The 19,204-nt window shown below is 46.1% G+C and overlaps 1 protein-coding gene across 1 annotated transcript in view; it reads left to right on the top strand.

The window, feature by feature from the left end:
• Positions 1 to 17,351: 17,351 nt before the first annotated feature.
• Positions 17,352 to 19,204, top strand: part of Lhx8 (LIM homeobox 8) — a gene marked incomplete in the record, with an annotated part of 24,279 nt that continues 22,426 nt past the window's right edge. Inside the window, 1 exon segment of the mRNA XM_013514370.1 lies at positions 17,352 to 17,620. Coding sequence (XP_013369824.1) covers positions 17,540 to 17,620 — 81 coding nt within the window.

Genomic DNA, 19,204 nt, shown 5'->3' with positions numbered 1-19,204 from the left:
CACATCTGTGGTGAGGAATATAGTTAACCTCTGTAAGTAGCTCACTTTCAGTAAGTAACCTAGCAATGTCCAGCCCTTTCCCATTCCAACGAGACTTCCCGATGTGTTTTCTCTGCGTGCAAGTCTTTTGGGGCCTCTTCTCAGTCTTCAGAAAGTTCAAAACACCTCTCATCCGAAATCGCAGGTAGAAATTCCAACCAAAACCATGATGAGACTTCCTCATTGAACTAGGGCTAGGGTATGGCTCTGTGGAGGAAGCTAGGATGTGTGGGTCCTGGCTCAAGCCCTATTGCTGACAAAACCTAATGAAATTCATCACTTACCTAACATGTGTTTGCTTCTCCCTGCTTTTTTAAAATCTTGATACATTATCTCATCCGATCCTCCAAATAATCCTTCATATATAAAGAAATTACCCCCATTTGTTGAATAAAAACCAGACACATTATTATCTCCATTTTTAAACCAAAGAACTATGTCATGAGGGCAGTAAGCAGCAATGCTGTCTTTTGATTGCTAGGTATAGATTATTTTAGGAATTAAGACCTATCATGTACAGGTACGAGTTCCCTATGATGAATGCGATCATTATGTATCTCTAAACTGTACCAATAAACTTAATTAAAATAGTAAAATAATAAAATAAAAGCACTCAATATGTGAACTCACACACCGAAATGAATTTCCCACTCATTCAATCAGAAAAAAAGTGAATTTTTTTTAATAAACTGATGTTTAAATATCAAAATATTTGATCTGCAGTTACTTTCTATTGATTGGGAAAAATGTATATGAGGGCAAAAGATTAGTCCTTCTATGAATAGCATCTTTCATTCCTAGCATTAATAAAGAATAAAAACATTTGTTTTCAAGAGAAAATAACCCCCCACAAAAAAAAGTCAAAGAAAGGGGCCAGAGATATAGCTCAGCAGTGCATGCACCTGCCTGGCAAACTCAAGGTCGTGAATTCGATTCCCGACACCCCCCTGCAAAAAAAAAAAGGTCAAGAGAAAATAAAATACAATAAAAATTAAAGGTGACCTAATGCAATGATCACAACTAGTATAACTCTTAAGTCCTAGACACTCATATTTCCTTTTTTGTTTTGTTTTTGTTTTTTGACACAGATTTCTAAAATCAAAATTAATTTAGACGTGCATAAGCAAGCTGCATCACAGGTCCCCTGCTCCCTGCTGGATTTGACCAAGCCCTCACGCGTGTAAACCACTACAGTCTCATGACAGTTATTTGCACCGAGATCCCCTCAAATAAACAAATTTATTTGTTTATCCATCCATTTGCTCACCAAAAAGTATAGTCACTCTTTGAGGCACTAAGCATCTCAAGTTGCATAAGGCCTTACTGCTCTTGAAAAGTATTTAAACTGGTGCACACCTGTAATCCCAGCTACTCAGGAGAGTGAGGCAGGAGGCTTCCAAGTTCAAGGCCGGCCAAGCAAATTAATGAGACTGTCTGAAAATAAAAGTTTTAGAAGCACTGTGGACATAGCTCCATGTGGCAGAGTGCTTGCCCAGCAAGCATGACGTCCTGGGTTTAATTCCCAGTACAGAAAGAAAAAAGTGTAAGCTAGTAAGAAAACCGAGAAACCCATCTCAGCAACAGGTAGGAGAAGACAAAGAGGCCATCAAGCACAAACAATAGCGTTTAAGTCCGATGTAGGGATCCATCGGGCCTTGCAGTCTTCATTGTCTGACCGTGGTTCTTAAAGTGCATTGCAGAATACAGTTCTCAGAGATTACATCTGAGTCCTTATTAACACGCTGCCGTGTGGAAAGAGAACTGTAGATGTAGCTTCGTTCAGATTGAGCTCAATGCATTACAGATTCATCTAAAAAATCATGACTGTTTTAGAGAAGAGTGCCAGGGTACAATTCTACCATGGGTTTAAGAAATTTTAAGACAAATCTTTCTTATATAACAAAAGGTAGGGGCTGGGGATTTAGCTCAGCGGCACAGCGCCTGTCTGGCAAGCGCAAGGTCATGAGTTCGATTCCCGGTAAATAACAAAAGGTAAATAAGAGAAAGGCCTTATTTTGATCAATAAAGAAATTTAAACTTTATTTTAAATAGAGAAAATGTACAAATTTTAGATATAGAAATTCAAACCTCATTTGATAGTTGGATTAAAGCCACTCCAAATGTTTATCAAACTCAGGGAAATTGAAAGGCCACATAAACTGATATTTACCTAAAAGGAATATACCAAGGTTATTATTATTATTATTAACATAATACTAAGTTTCTAAATAAAGAAAATGTGAAGTCTGTTTTTAAAACTATTCACTGATTTTTTTTTAACAAAAAGGGCTCTAGGTCAGCCACAACATGAAACCTGCTTGGATTTCACGTCTTGGAGTTTTCACCTAAGATTCCTCATTCAGTCCAAGGTTTTCATGTAGAAGTTCTGCATGCAAATCTTTATGCTCTTCGCCTCAAGAATTAGTATGTATAGGACAAGAGCAAACAAAGGTACTAACTGTTCCTTGTCATACACCTCAGGGCATTCTCAGGATATCACTGCGGATGCTCTTGGTAGAAGCAACAGCAAAACCACACTGATGAAAGGAGCTGAAGTCACACAGGTTGACAAAGAGGCTGTTTCTCACTTGTTCCTCAGCTTTGCCCTCCTCCCTCACCCTCCACGTTTCATCCTTGGGCGTTTCTTTCATGGCCACAAGATGGCTACATTTACTGTGTTCTCCCTTGTTTACATCTAGGATTCTCCAACATCCTGCGGGTCAAACAGAGAATCATTTTAGTTGTTCACTCTCGCTTCATTCTTTCAACAAATATTCACTGGTCACTTACAGTGTGTCAGATTCTATTCTTGGCACTGGGAGTACATCCACGCAGTCCCTATCACTGAGGAGATTACATTTGTGTCACCATCCCTGAATCAATCACAGTGGTGATGAGTTACCTTCACTAATGTGCCACTCCTGACAGCTGGGGTCGGGGTCCATCCCAGTCAGACCAGGCAGTTACTACACAATGGTGCAAGGAATAGAATAGATTTGGGGGCCGGCGATATAGCAATGTTCATTGTTCTCACCGACTAATACTCTCCCGATGGGTACTGATAATCAACTTGGCCAATTTATACACAATTTTATATAAGTTGATTATACATCTTTTATACAGAAATAACCTACATCCTGGGAAAAATGAAAATAATCTCTTGCAGTCATGAAATGGGTCACAGATCCCAACCACAGGCAAGATGTTCTAACTTTTGTCTTTATAGACTTTGCTGCTACTGAAATGGTAAATGCCTAAAGCAAAATGAGCTATAGTAATGCTTTTACCACCTTAATTAATATCAAACTATATGTCAGAAAACTTTTTTAAACCATTTACTTTGGAAAGTAAAATAGCACACTTTAGATGAAGCCTACAGAGTGCCCCAGTTCGCTTTAAACTCTTCCATGGCAGCAGCGGCCACCCATGCATGCGCTGCCCTGCAAACACCCACGAAGGAAACTTGAGTGGGTGATGGTCATTTCAGTCCAAACCCACTGTGACTGCCGCAAAAAAAAAAGGCAGACAAGCAAAGAGAATGCACGTCAGACTCACGATGGGTGAGAAATCTCTTTGAAACACAGGGCACACAATAAAACACATCGAGTTTACTGACTAAAGTGTTGCGGACCACATTTCTAGTTTCTAGCTCTGCCCCATCGGCATCACTAATCAAACTGTAAGGTTGAATTCTAAAAATAAAATCCCAGATCTACAGTATTAGGAGAATTACACTCAGCATGTACCAGATATAAATAACCAAGCATCTGACCAATTCAGTAAGTGCTGGTGTGCAAAGCAGAGAGAAATCACTTCCCACTTGTGTAAAAATGCTCATGTACAAGGCAGCAATTAAAGTTGGCTTTAAAAGTTGATGGAGAAGTAGAAGAATAAAGAAGTGCTATTTGAGAATTTGCAAATATTTGGACTGGTTGGAGTAAGCGGATTATTAACAGCAGCAATTAGCCAACTGTAACGTGTTTGAAAAATTCAGAATTGGAAGATTTGAAAACAAAAGCACTTCATAACTTCATTATTGCAGAGTAGTTTTGCTGTGGGAAATGACTGTGATTGTTTTGCTCTTGTTCTGCAGGCTTTGAAAAGTAACATTAAATAATTTCTCATTTTGTTAGACCTGAGCTCATACTCTGAGCAAGAGTCAGAATTAACTTCTCTGAAGAAAATTTGATTAGCTTTGAACAAGGAACTCCTGCTAGCCTAGAAATCAGAGTTCAACCTCAACTTCATTTCAGCAAATAAACTATACATGACGGAACTCAAACAACAGAAACATAAGTTGAAGAAAAATCCCTCTGGAGGGTTGTCATAACTTATATTTCAAAGCTGGTTTCAGAAAAACTCTTGAAAAATCTGCAAACAGTGATTTACCACTAAAAGCTAGAAAGATTTTCGAAGTGGAATGATACCTAACTTCCTCTAATGACCTCTAGCTTCCAAAAAGATGGAGCAACTGGAACTCAGAAAGTTAAGTGATTTTCCTAAGTCATAGCGTTTAGAAGAGGCTGAAAGTGAAATATACATCAGCAGACTTCAATGTCATGAGCTTCTGCTCTAACATTCTGCCTTTCTAAGAAACAGGGGACTGAGGAAAATAAAATCAGAAATGAAATATGTAGCAACAGTCAGTGAAAATCAACCGATCATATAAACAGATCTGTGATCATGGAAGGGAAAAATCAGATGCAATGTCCTCCAAAAGGCAAGTCTAGTGCAACCCAAATCCCGAAACCATGATTACTCAGAAGACAGTTAAAAAGCAAACTTTCCTCCAGGGTAAGAGGCATTCAATTAATTCAATCAAAAGATCATCTCTTTTCCTCTCCTTATATTTTCCATCCATACATTAAAAAAAAAAAAGAAAATTATGCTTTGGTCTCCAAAGTTACTGGAGATACCAATTAAATTTAACTTTCCTGTAATTATTTATACATGCTTGAAAAATTTTTACATGTAATTTTTTTTCTGTGAAGTCCCAAAACTTTCTATAAACAGAAACTTTAAACCTTTTCTTTAAAAAAATCTGCTAATCAGTTTATCCCCAAAGTGTTTGTGGTAAAATAAATAAATAAGTAAACAAACTCAGCTTTATAGTTTGGGAAGAATTAATCCCCAAATCTAGTAAATTCACAGTATGCAAAACAGCAGATATTGACTTCAGTGCTCTGCTGCATAAATGATAGTTTCTGTAGTATCCTCCTCTCCACCTCTAATCATGTATAAAAACTTGCTGTAACAAAAACATAAAATTACTCTGTAGGAGAGTTCCAGGCAGAAGGTGCGAGAAGAAATACCACAGATTTTTTTACATTGAAGGGATCAAAAATTATCTAGTTCTAGTACTGCACCAACTGCTCCTTTCAGCAGATTGTAAACAGAATCAATGAATGATTGTGATCTAAAATTCAAACTAATCCAGCAGATGTTTCAAGAACAGCAAGTTGTCCTCATCTCACGCCTGGAAAGGTATAGAAAGTGTAAGTTATGTCAAGAACCATATATTAATGCTGGATAATCTTTAGAGAATAGTTTGCTTTTGCTCCACACAACCAGTAGCCTGTAAAAGTTTAAAAACATATACAAGCTATTGTGAAGAGGTTGGTTTGATGCGTTACCAGTTCATAGCTCAAGGAGTAGATTCAGAAGATGAGCTACTTTCATTTTTACAATCTTCTTAATGGACGGGGAATTTTCTGAGAGGGAGGACCACCCAAGTCTTACCCTTGTATCACCAGCACCTGGTACACTGTAGGAACCCAAAACATGGTGAATGAATTGAACCCACAAAAACTATACACATAGTTTTCTTTCAATAATCACTGAAACCCCTCAGAGGCTATTTTTTTACTGATGAAACTGCAAAAATGTTTGTGTGTGTGTGTGTGTGTGTGTGTGTGTGTGTGTGTGAGGAAACTACAGCTAGTTATTTATCCTACCACCCTGGGTTTTATAAGACTGCATCTATAAAATAAATATGCATAGGAAAAGGCATTAGACCTTAAAGTGGCACACAAATAATTGGTGTAGAACTCCAGATTGATGAAATCAGGTTTGTTATTTTATCCATTAAGGAGTTTAAGCAGATTAATTGGAACCAGGCACGTGAAGATTCATAGGGTTTGATTTTTAGTAACATCAATGACTTGAAACTTACAAGTTATATTTCAACACATCCAGATTAACAGTTCAAGGAAAATGTAGTCCATGATAGATTATTTTTAAAAATTTTATGCAGGCAAAAATGTGATGAGACTCATTTCTTTTTTATAAGTAGATTCATCTCACAGTAACAAGGTATTCAGTTCCAAATGCCTTGTATAAATAACATCAATTACCCACTTTACAATGGAGATATTTTATTTAGAAATTAAATACACCAAAACAGAAATTTGTTTCCCTAAATAAATAGAGTACCCATACATTCCTAAGTATTATTTAATGGCCACTTCTTCAATCATAGTATGTAACTTAAGAGCAATACAAGCAGTCTGTCCAGGTAAGAACATGATACTTTGGTTTTGGGAATTCTCCGTTAAAGGGAACTTTCTTGAAATTGAAGAATGCTGATTTGCAGTGATGAATGTCAGAAGCTTACTTACCCAAGTGTCAAGGTTGGTATTTCTGGTCTTACACCTAAAATACTATGAAAAATTCACATTTTCAAGCTTTGTACATATTGGACGTAAACAAAATAGATGAGTGTATCAACTGGAAAACTGCACTTTAGAAAAGATGTTTGAAAATCCACTGCCAATATTCACTCTTTTAAGCCAGTTCCGGCCTTCTAGGCAGATAATGCACTAGTAGTGGAAAATATTTAGCCAGTAAATAATATTTAGCTAGCTTGAATTGTCATAAACAGCTCTACTTTAAAGGAGAGAGAAGGGAGTGACACTTCTGGTATTCCCATTAACAGTGGGAAGTCTTTCTGAGTGGCTACAAGATAAAAAATAATACCACTTTACATAGGCTCAACAACTATCTGTTACATATATAATAAGCCACATTACGATGCTATTCTCCATCCTTATTTCTCAAATTAGTTATGACACTCATAAAATCATGTCAAAACTATAAGTCCCTGTGTTCAATATTTATAATTAAGAAATCATCAGAACTATCCCCTAGCTCCTGATACCCAGGCCAACATTCTTTGTATGTGTATATATTTGGAGCACTTGTTTATTTGGGCTATTATTTGATTTTAAATTAATGGTTCTGTTTCCAAATATTTTTCTTTATCAACATCTTTACTATTTTAATAATGTTCCACCCATGCAACACTTAGCTCAACTGCTGTTGACCTGGGCCAATGTGTTTCTGATGTTTGTCAGCAAGTACAAAAGCATAATTTCATTAAACTGTATTATATATGCTCGGGACTGAGAGAACATTACAAAATGAAGCCGTTTGGCTAAAGTTCAACTGGGCATCAAATAGCACAAGCAAGAATTTTCTTAAACAGATGGTGTAAAATCTTGCTAACACAATAGTGTGTGCTCAACACAGGAAGAATATCAGAAACAGATGTGTGTGCTCCAAATGACCATGGTACCAAACAGAAACAATAAACATGGGATGTACATTAGAAATGATGCCCTTGCCAATTGGGAGAGAAAGAAACGGATGAACACATGCATGTCCTCGTCAAATGAGAAATGCTACTGATATTTTTCTTCCAGGCTAAAGTGGGCATACACGTATTTCCCTTTAGCTTCCCCTTATGCAGTTGCTGTAAAATCTTTATCAAGGTGGTGAGCATTAAAAATGTAATTTTAATGCACGATTTAAAAACTAATCATACAAGAGGGAAATAAGTCTTTGATCTAATGTAAGAAATTCAAGGGATCTATGATCATTGGGGATGGAAAATGTCTCATCGGCCCAAAAGACTCTACACACACGCACACACACACACACACACACACTCTCTCTCTTTTTAGATGACCTGTGTGCATGTGCTTGATTATTGCTCATCTTCACCCAAGCGTTGCACCACTGTATTACAAGCACCAAGGGGACACGCAGCTATGCCCAGCACAGAACTAAGACCAAGTAGAAGAAGCTGGAAGGTCTAGGGAGGCCCTCCTGGAGGCCTAGCTATCGAAGGACAGTCAGGCCCAAAGCCCTTAGAACTTCCCCAAAGGAGAATGAGCCACCCGTCTGAGACACCGTGGGGATGCCGTAAGCGCGACGCCACTCAGGATTCGAACCCAAACTGAGGAGCAGCAGTGCGTGTCTCTGTCCCCAGCTGTGCACTGTCCCCAGCGTGTCTCTGTCCCCAGCCTGATCGCTCCAGCCTGTCCGGCCTGGCCTTGGCGTGGCCTTGTGTGCCATGGGCTCGGGATCCTGGCTGTCCGTGGGGCCAGCAGCACCTACCTAGGATGGCACAGGCCCGGCGGGAGAAGGAGGATTTGGGCCTTCGCTGTTCTCCGCGCTTTCTTGGGGAAGTCACAGAGCATCCTCTGGAAGCCAGATCTGATTGCAGGAGAGGAATGTTTCGCGTTTGAAATCCAAGCCTCCGCCCCGGGGTCACCCACGGAAAGGGGCGCGAGGAAGGCGGCGGTCAGAGCCACTGGGGCACGGCCAGGCGCTGGCCTCAGAGCCAGGACCGACCGCCCTGAGGTCCAGAGTTGGAGTTAGGGATGAAGTGGAGTCTGCAGCTCCCCACTCCGGCCTGGCCCATGTTCCCTTGGTGTCCCCGCTGCCAGGAAGGGGCTCAAGCCCCAAGGGGAGCGCCTGCAGCCTCTGCCGTGGGTTACCAGGGAAATACAACAATGTTTATGACCACAGGAGGTGAGAACAGGTTCGTCCTGCAGGAACTTAATCCTGGCACGAAGTCCTACCTCCAGCCGTCCTGGCTCCCCTATACAGCATTCCAGCTTCATTCCCCACCAGGCCCCAGCTGCGGTCCCTGCAGCCCAAAGCCACCCAGAGATCGCCTAAGAGAATCCCCACTTCGGTTATTCCAGAAGCACAGGAAGAGCTACTGCACCAGGAAGGGAGACTGCTTCGCGCCCTGAAAGATTCGCAAAATATCCTCCCTCTGCAGAGCAGTGATTAAACACTCCATAGGGGTCTACCTGCAGTCTTTGTTGCTAATTTGCAGCGGGGAATTCCAGCCGCCTCTCTGGGCTCCAGTTCTCCGTCTGTAAAGTGGGCATAGTAATTTCCACATCCCACCGGTGAGGCGTGTGTGTGAAAGCTGGCTGACGCCAAGTGCAGGGTTTGAAGAAGACAGTTTACTTTTTAGTAACACTATCTTTTAGGGGTTGACTATGAGCTTGGAGGGTGTCATTTCCTTTCCTTTTCTCCAGGAGTGGGGACTGAACCCAGGGAGCAGAGCGCTGAGCTATAATCAATCCCAACTGTATTTCTTTTCTAAAATATTGGGACTGGACCTCACTAAGTTGCTCAGGCTGGCCTTGAACTCGCCATCCTCCTGCAGTAGTTGGGATTACAGGGGAGGGCCGCTACACCAGCTGAGAGCACTTCTTATTGAAAGGGTGCACACTTATCTTTAAAGACAGAACTCTTTAGGAAATTTAGGAGCTAACTCCTCCGCATGGGGTGGTTAATAATCAGGAACTGTGGATCCATTTATTGTTTTTTTGTCCATCCTGACCTTTCAATGACAGAGCCACATGGATTTATTCTGATTTATTTATAAAAGGGTTTTTTTTTTTCCTTTCACTGAATCCACCAAATTTCTGACTCACAGCAGAAGTGTTCTAAAGAAGTGAAAGAGAAAGAAACATGGCTATTACATATTAGTTATAGGTTTATTTTTTAAAAATCTTCAGAAGAAACTGTTGCTTATTATTTCTCACAATTCAAAGACTTGAAAGTAATAGTGAAGTCAAACTCTAGACCGCTGACTCCGACGCCGGGCAAAGCATTCTTTACCAATCGTGTTACAAGTTGAACGTGCAGATCTGAAAAGCTGCCAGCTGGACTGTCTCCTGAAGCAGTGCTTTCACTTGATCAAAATGAATGGGATTAACCACTCCTAAAAATGATTTCTTGCCATGTTTGTGAGCCTGCAGCAGCTACACTGAGTTTGAAAATCTTGGTGTACTGCAGAGAAACCCCAGTCTTCAGGATAAAGTCCTAGTGCTCAGTGGTGGATAAATACAGCACAGCCAGGGGTGCGGTCCGTTCCCGGCTGCAGGGCCTCTTCCAGGAGGTCGGGAGGCCAGGTGTCTAGTAGTTCTGCAGCCTGCCAGTCCTCAAAAAGACCTGTTCAGGCTGGAGAGGCGCTGGGTCAGGGAGAGATGAGCTGAACTGTGAAGGCAGTCAGGACGCTTCACTGTGTATGACCCGGTGGGTGCGGGGCAGGGACCTGTCAGGCTCACAAAGCAACAGCCCATCTTCCTTCCATCAGGGCGTCTCTTTTCAGTTCTTGCTGCCTTTTGTGCACCGGAGGGCACAGCCTGCTTCCAGGATGGGGAGAAGTGTGGCGTGCAGCAGCACCAGGGCCAAACGACCTTGCCTTCCACCCAGGCTGTTCACTCTGTGTCCTTCCTACCCAGAAGCAGAGTCAAGCCTGTGTCACCACCTGACAACATGTTTCCCTGTGTGTGAGTGGATCCAGAGTTTTACCCTACCCCTTACCTGCCTTCCCTTTAAATAGAAGCTCAGATTCAAATGATCTCTTAGGCAACCAGAGCAGTTTTGCAATTTAATGTCAAACACTGAGGTCCAGAGGACTCCCAGGAGGAACCCCCAAGGAGCTACGACACTAGCCAGCCCACTGGATGCCTTAAGCCCTTCATCCTAGATGAAAACTGGAGCCCCGAATTGCCTCAATGATTTTATCAGAATTTCCACCCCATCCTTGACGGAGGAAGAAAAGATGCAAGTCCTGGAATGGAAACAGGAAGCACTGGAAGAGAGAAAGGAGGGAAAGGTGTAAACCCTCCTGTGCCCATCAGCACTCCTCTCTCCTCCAAGAAGCAAACCTTCCTTGTCCAGCTTTAAGCACCAAACCACGTTTCAGAAAGTTGGAACCGCACAAGGCTCCTGCCTCTAGATCTTTGAGGCCTCCAGCTGTAGGAAGACTTGTTGAGGTCAGCTTTATTCACCTGCTGGTGACAGGAAAACTATTTCTAAAGACTGGTCCCCAGCAGTGATGATGACATTTGACAGCCCGCGCACAGCTAGAGCAGGGCACCCCGCCTCTGCAGTCTCCAGAGCTACAAAGTTATAGTTTTGGCTCAGGGCAAAAGAAAAGTCCCAGCAGTGAATGCAGGCCTTTGGCCCTCTGCGGGTATGGAAATCCAGTCATCGCTTGTTCAGTATGAGTTTTAATCCACTCGCTGACAATTAGACCGCAGATTTCATAATCTACAAAGAAAAAGAGAGAAAGATTTTTACCGCCAATGCACATGAGCTCTTTTCCCCTTTTGCGGCTGTTTTATTTGATCCTACAAATCATTCTCTGCAATTTAGCTTTGGCCAGCAATAGTGGGGGTGGGAAGGAGGTGTTGTTCAGCAACCCCTTCAGACACTGGGCAGCTGCTAGCGGCCTGCAAGTGGCCAGAAGCTGGCAGAGGCACTGGAGCCACAACCCAAGTCTAGGAGACACATACAGAAGCACATCACAAATCCATTACCTTAGCATCTGTTCCTGAGCTCACCAAGAGGAGCAAAGTACTGAAACCCTGCCAGAGTACTGAAAATCCTGACACGGCCTGGTAAAGTATGGCCTTGGGCATGTGAAACTCGGATCATGTGCCACAGCGTCGGGGGGCTTTTGACAACTAGCAGCAGCTCACAATATTCAGAAGGCTGCACACCCTGAAAGAAGTCCAGATGCCAAGCGTATAAATGCGCCAGTTCAGAGCCTCAGTAAACAAGCCGTAAAGGAGCGTGAGAGCTGTTTACTGTACTCTCCCCGCTGAGATATCATAGGAAAGGAGGCTCTGGCTGAACACTTTCCTCCAGCCTCTGAGGCTCAGAGAGGACCGTCTGGCTTCAGCAGTTGGGCCTTGGTGAACTGCAGTTGTGGCAGATGCTGAAGGGCATTGTCCTGCTTTTTGCCTAAGGAAGGAGACCTTTGGTGACACTACACCCAGACCTCTTTAGTGAGGCCGAGGAGAGAGGGAGGAAAGAAGACCCTATTGACTCACAACTGACTATCTGGGAAGAGTTTATGGGAACATCTTTTAATTTTTAATGACAACTCCTAAGTGGTGTGGGTTCCATTGTACAGTTGAGAAACTCAGATGTGAAGAAGTTAGATTTCTCAGAATTTCTATCACAGGTTTATTAACTTTACATCTTGTGTCTGTAATACAAAAAAGTAGTGCGCGACTTAGCTCTGAAACCCTGGACTTCCACGGAGGAAGGAAATACAGGCAAGCAGGGAAGGGGTAAGCGAGAAAGGGGGAAGAGCGGAAGGAAGAAAAACACAGCTACAGTCACAAGCATAGTCTCCTGCTCCAGAAGCCGGTATAAAGAGATTTTTAACTTTTATAGTAGCTTAAGATTTTACCACAGACTTTTTTGGTTTTCTTTTTTGGTAAAAGTATTGTTTTCCAAGATGCATCAGCCGAGCAAGGAGGAGGCCTGGAAGTTTTGCCTGGGTGAGCTGTAGACACCAAGGCTGTGGGCGGGACCATTTTACCTGGGCTCCCTCCCACCACCTTATTCAAAACCCAGCAGGAGGTTGAGAAGATGCCTGCACCACCCCCCTCACCGAGGAACCCGTCCAGCACTCCGTTTCTGCACTTGAATCAAGTTTAACTGACTTTAATTTGGCTTTCAAGGACTACCTGGGACTGGGACAGTGGAGGGTGGGGCGCTTGGAGCAGCGGGTTTCCGGGAGCTCAAGGGTGTAGCTCGAGCCAGGGTGCCTGGAACTTGCAGGGAAAACCCTGGCTTGTAGAGGCTGCAAATTTTACCCTTTCCCACCTTGTACAGTACTATGGTTTTTACAGAGTTGTACAAACAGCTCTGAAGGAGAAACGATAGAATCAAGTTTCCACTGGTCCTGCTTTTTTGTGCTCATTGTAAAAGTCAAAATTAATATAAAACCTGCAGCTCCGAACCACAGACGTGCCGAAGGCGAGATTTTGGGCTTGGAGATGTCACACAACGAGTAAACGGGCCAAAGTACTTTCGCGTTTCTAGCGGCAGCATTTAGCCGGGAGTGCACCAGGCCCCCTCTCTTCTAATCTCAGGCTCCACGTGGCTCCTAAATGTATTTCTCTCCTCCTTTCCCCTCTTAGGCGGAAAACGCGGCTCCTCGCCCGGGAGTTTACTGCGCTCTGAGCCGAGAGCAAGGGCAGAGCCAAGCTCTGGGCGCAGAACCGGGCTTCCGAGGCTGGGGCTCCAGCTCCCTGGGGACAGCTGGATCTGGGTGCTCTTTTGACCTGACCAAGTGGACGAGGCCGGGTCTGCGCACTGCGTGTCCCCGAGCGTCCGGCGCCAGGCACACTTGAGAGAGAAACGCCACCAAGCTTCAGAAACACGTCCCCTCCGCCCCGACAACTGCGGGGGAGGTGGTCTAAAAAGGAGCCTGGGGCCGCCAGGAAGTCCCAAAGGAGAGTCTCCGGCTCTGCGACCTGCAAGAAGTGACGCGGTTCCGAGCAGGGCAAGTCTGCGGGAACAACTTCTAGAAGTTCTCTCTCCCGGTCCCTTCCCAGACTGACATTAGTAATAGCCTGCCTAGGCAAAAATCCAAGGGCATCCCTTGACATTCGCAGTTTCCAAGCGGCCTTGCTGGAGATTTTCCCTTTGGGGCTCCGAGGAGTCGTCACCAGCAGCACTGCAGGCGGCTCCCTCCGCAGGCGCGGGTCTGCCGCACCCTTTGCCTTTGACAGGCCTGGGCCACCGGTCCCTGGTGCTGTAGGAGGGCCTCGGGCTGGGCCGCGAATGTGCTGATCCCGCAACCGTGGGCCCCAGAGTGCTGGCTGCAGAGCGTCATGAAACGGGCTCCTCCCGGCTGCACCGCGCCTTCCCGAGGTCCCCACGGCTGTGACCGAGGCGAGCCTTGCGCATTCGCTCGCTCGGTGAGCTGGGAGCCGAGCACACGGCGATTCAGGGAGCCGACTCGTGATTGCCTCAATGCTGGCAAGCTTCAGGTTCAGTTTCTGCAAATGTGTGCTAACTCGCTTCGAGGAGCTCGCAGGCAAAGGGCTCCGTCGTGAAGTTGGCGGGGACTTTATTTCAAGTAACAATTTGCTAATTCGGATCTATTGCTTTTAAATATCGAGTTCCAGGGACCTCTGTCAATGCAGGCTTAATTTCATCCCACTGATGAAGGATGTTTATAAACGGCGCCTGCGGTGTGAGCTGAGTGTGAAAATATCAGTTTTATGCCTTTTGATAAGAATTACCGAGGTGGAAACCTTATTAGATGATTACAAATTTCCCAGCTGCTCACTGCCCAATTAGACAGCACTTCTCCGTGAGTGGGAGCTACAGGGTCGGGGTGGGTTGGTGCCCTCTCTCCGGCCCGGGCCTCCAATCACGGCCTGGCTCCACGGGATCCAGATCCCTGCCCTGCCCATGGGGTTTTAGAGACACAACTGGAGGCGTCCCAACCGCTGCGGAGCGTACAGCCCCCGACAGGACCTCCCTGAAGTCTCCCTGGCTCTCTCTCCCGCGCCCGCCCCTTCCTTGGAAAGACCTCTGTGTGGTGCAAGGGTGTTGGCAATCCCCCGGGTGGACCTTCGGCCTCTGATTTTCATTTGCGAAGAGGCGGGCATCTAGCAATTTCAATTTAGTAAGTAGGCGCCAACATCACGCGGACAGTCCCTTTCCACCCTCGGACGTAAAAGGTGATATTTTGGGTGGGGGGTGTCTTCCTCCGTTCAAAATTGGTCTCTATTGGAGTTCAGGCTAAAACTCCCTCATTACGAAGGGTTTTTTTAGGGGGAAAAAAGCCCTTCTGATTTTTAGCCCAAGAACCTAAGAGTGGGAAAAGGGGCACTCTATAGAGCAGCAGGAGAACTTTTTCTGGGCCCGAGTCCAGGAGGAGTGCCGGTTGGAGGTGCGAAGGAGCCCGGTCCACGCGGGCAGCTGTACCTCCTCAATCTGCTCGCTCTCCAGAGGTCTTTGGGCCCAAGACGGGCGGGGTGCCCAGCCTTGACAAGTATCTGGCCATGCCCCTCTGCCCACCTCCGCACATGAGCCCCAGCCAAAGGCTCCCACCGCCCGAGATTCAGAAATAGACTCACCGGGAGGCCTACCGAGCAGGTTGGGTGCGCGGAATGACACCGAGGGAGCGGGCAGGTCTGCACTGGCCTCTGCGCTGGGAGAGCGGCGGACCCCAGGCCGCTCTGCTAGTCTTCTGCTTATGTCTGAGGACCATCCTTCCCGAAACCCAGAAGCCTCTAAAAATGAATCATTTCCTCCACTTATGCAGAGACAGGAGCTCTTAGATCAAGATTAGTATTTTGAAAACCCGATTGAGAGCCCCCTGATTAGGCGAGGGTGGGTGGAAAGACCGCATAAAACGCCAGCGCCCCCGCCCTACTTCCCCAAACAGCTCTAACGCTCTCCGGCATCTCCAAATGACCGGTGCAAATCATCGTCGGTATCAGTCAAACAGCACTCCAGATTCACTTTGCAAAACTTCACACAAAGAAATTCTAATTAAATCTCCAAATGGGACCTCTATTTTTAATTTCACTTTCAACAGAATTCTGCTCTGTGCACGGCCCGATGGCGCCAACGCTGTGCAAGAATTTCCATTCGGAATAGCCATTTCGAGAACAATGCTGCTTCACGGGAAACGCAGCATGTGGATCCATCCCCCGTACCGATTTTTGCACTTGATGAAAAACACGAGCCTTTTTGGCCCTCGCGCACAAGTTAGCTTTGCAGAAAGTCGACCCACCCCACGTCCTCAGTTCTCTAGGAGGACCCAGGTTAATCATAGCATCTCCCTCTCTCCCCTTGAGATGTCTGTCCCATGTAGGATCAGATCTGCATGGCTAATAGTGACTTGTGCACAGCTGCTCAAAAAGGAAAACAATGCCAATAAGGAAAGGCTTCTGTTTATGAGACAGAAATAGGATTGAGGGAAAACAAACTTGCAGTCTTGCCTTGCTCCAGACTGGTACACAGGCTCTCTTCCTGGCAGGAAAGTGTCAGGCTCCCCTTGGCGAGCCTGCCCTTCTACTAGCCTGCTGCAGGCTGGTCTGCGCAGGATCGATATATTTTTTTAGACAAATAGAACAAAGAAATAATGCTATATGTGTGCAGATATGTTTAAAATATAGATTTCTGTCTATGGAAAGCAACATCACATGTTTTGGTTAGAGACTTCCAGATATTCTAATGCTTCAGAAGATTTTTTTCTTACGAGGGGCACATTGGAAATTTAAAAAATGATTTAAAAGTCATCTCTTACCAAATTCGTCTTCACACATTAAATAATGAAGTAAATCTATACCACAAGGAGCTATTTAAACAAACACGTCCTCCAATCCTAATCAAAATTAAGGTGTCTGCCTACCCCACCCCCGTGCGCGCCAGTTTGAGGCAGCAGCTGCCTCTTCCAGGACCTAAATTGTCTAGGATGAGATGAAAAGAATAATACTCGTCAGCAACATACTTTTGCCTTTCTCGTAGACTCGATTTCAAATCTAGTCGCAAATCATAAGCTTTTGTGCTGCCCAGATGTTCCTTCTTTCTCTTTCTCTTTTTTTCTTCTCTTAGGTACCAGGAATCGAACTCAGGACCTCACGCTTGCCAGGCAGGCGCTGGGCCACTGGGCTAAATCCCCCGGTCTCCTTCTTTCTCTCAATGAGAGAACTTTTCGCAAAAGGAGAGCGACCCGTTAGATAAGTCAGCCCCCGGGGCGGCCAGGGAGCGCTCTCGTTTCTCCACTACTTGGAGAGATGCGCGATTCCAGGGAAAGACTAAACCGTTCAAGTGCGCCGGAGACCTCCAGCTCCAGCTCCGTTCCCGCTCTCTGCTGAAAGAGATGTAACCTGAATCTTTGTTTAGGTTTTGGTTGGGGAGCGAGAATTTAAAAGACAAGGCAAAGGCAGAGAGCAGATTTTTTTTTTTTTTTAATCAAGTTAACAGGCCGTCCCAAGATTTTTTTTTCTTTTCCCGCTTTAATACCAAACCTGGAGTAAATTGGCTTGTCCTGATAAAGATCTTAACATGTAGAGAAGGCGGGTTTTCCTTAGGAGGTGAGGCTATTTCTGCAGGAAAACTTTCCCCACACACCCCTCCCTCTGTGGAAGGTTCCACCCTCTGGAAAACAAAACTTTTTTTTTTTTTTTTTTTTTTTCCTGGAGGGACAGACCTCAGTGAAGTTGGGAAAGGAATCTTAAGAACAGAAGGTCAGAGGGTGGTGACGGCTACCGTGGCCTCCCTGGACCGAGTCTCGCTTGTGGCTCTGCTGTCCTTCGCCTTAGCTTTTATCAGGCTCTTTGGGGCGGAGAGGGAGGCGATCCGCAGACCTCGACAGCCTGTGCCCCGCCGGAGCTGGAATGTGACAAGCAGCCCCAGCAGTGCCATGTATTGGAAGAGCGACCCGATGTTTGTGTGTAAACTAGAGGAAAAGGACGTGCCGGGGCTGGCCGTTCCCCCCGAGAAGGTGAGTGAGCCGACGCCTAGCCAGATCAGTTGAACCGCAGTTTTCCTCGGAAAGCGAGCTCCTTGGGCTCCTAAACGAGGTTCAGAAACTACCTGCAACGGCCTCGTCCTCAGCCCCGGCAGTTTTTTTTTATTACGTAGCAGCGTTTGTCAGTAATCATTGCCCCCCCTCCCCACAAGCTCACTTAACCCGAGGCATGGAGACCGTAATTTAGGAGAGGAAGCCTCGAGCCTAAGGCGCTCTCGGGTCCAAGTGAGTCGTGCTTTTGTTCTGTTTGCCGGTGGTGGTGGTGGCGGTGCGGGTCGCGGTGGCGATCCTGGCGGTCGGGGCAGCGGGACGCGGGGACCGGGCGGCTGGCGGGGGGACCCGCCAGGCTCCTGCGAGCTGAGACGCAAGGACTCCGGACGCCGGCGACCCGCGCGCCGCGGACCCACGGCGGACCCAGGGGGATGGCAGGGCGGGCCCGAAGAACCATTTTGTTTAAAATAAAGGCAGCAAACCCCGGGCGCAAAAGGAGTCCAAAGGTGGGTCTGAGTAGCTGGGGGACCCTGGAGGGTTCTCCCCGCACTCTGGAGGCGAGACCCGTGGGTGTGTCTCGCGTTAAATTTGGGAATCGCCTGCAGCCGGTTGGAGGCCGGGCAGGACGCGCACCCGCGCCGCTGCTCACGGCCGGGGATCCGGGCTTCTCCGCGGACGCCCCGCGTGGGGACCGCGCTTCCCGGAGGCACCCTCAGAGGGCCCCGGGGACACCCACGTCCGCGGTGGCGCAGCCGGCACCCTCAGGAAGAAGAGGGGGAGCGAGGACCCCGAAATTCAGAGGTGCGGCCCCGCAGTTCGGGGACCCACCAGCCCCCGAGCTAGAGTTTTCCTAAACTAAGACCGAAAAAGCCCGGGGAGGCTGCGTTTTCTATTCGGAACAAAACTCCAACAAAAAGCTTGAAAACACTTGAGTAACGCGCGTTGTTGCTTTAAAACATTCTGACCGAGGTTGGGCGAGGGTGTTTTTTTTTCCTAATGGCACAAATTAAATTCAGCTGGATATTTTCCATTATTCGACCCGCTTTTTGCGCTTGGTTAAAAATAATCCTTTAGCAGCTCAAATGTTGACTTACTGAGCAATAAGTGGCAATTTACACCTTAAAGAAACGAGTGTAAATCACTCACGGCTCTAATTGCCGCAAGTTTACGAAAGAGAAAGAGCCGCTGGCTTGGTTTAATCTGAAGCATTTTCATTCAAATCGTCGTAGGAACAAACACCAGGCTTCTTAAATCCCGCTGTAATTAGCTTTCAAGTATCCTATTAAACCTCTTCACCTTTCGGGTTATCCTATTCAAAAAGCCCCCCTTTTAACAATATATATGTGTCTTGCTCTTTTAATTGACGTTATTAAGGAAATCGAGTTTCCTCCCCCATCCCCTCCCCAGCCGGCTTTTCTTCTCCCCCGCTCGGCGCCCCCGCCCGCGCCCCGAGCCCGGGGTCCCGCTCGCGTGATTGACGTGGAGAGCGCGCGCTTTGTGCGGGGCGAGGGTGATTAACCGCGGGGCCCCCGGGGGGCGTCGCCCGCCCGAGCGCGTGCGGCCGGG

The sequence above is a fragment of the Chinchilla lanigera genome, unplaced genomic scaffold, assembly GCF_000276665.1.
Source record: "Chinchilla lanigera isolate Chin_1 unplaced genomic scaffold, ChiLan1.0 scaffold00022, whole genome shotgun sequence".
In the NCBI taxonomy this organism is placed as follows: Eukaryota; Metazoa; Chordata; class Mammalia; order Rodentia; family Chinchillidae; genus Chinchilla; species Chinchilla lanigera.
The sequence above is the reverse complement of the archived record's forward strand: the minus strand, read 5'-3'. Positions and strand labels throughout refer to the sequence as shown.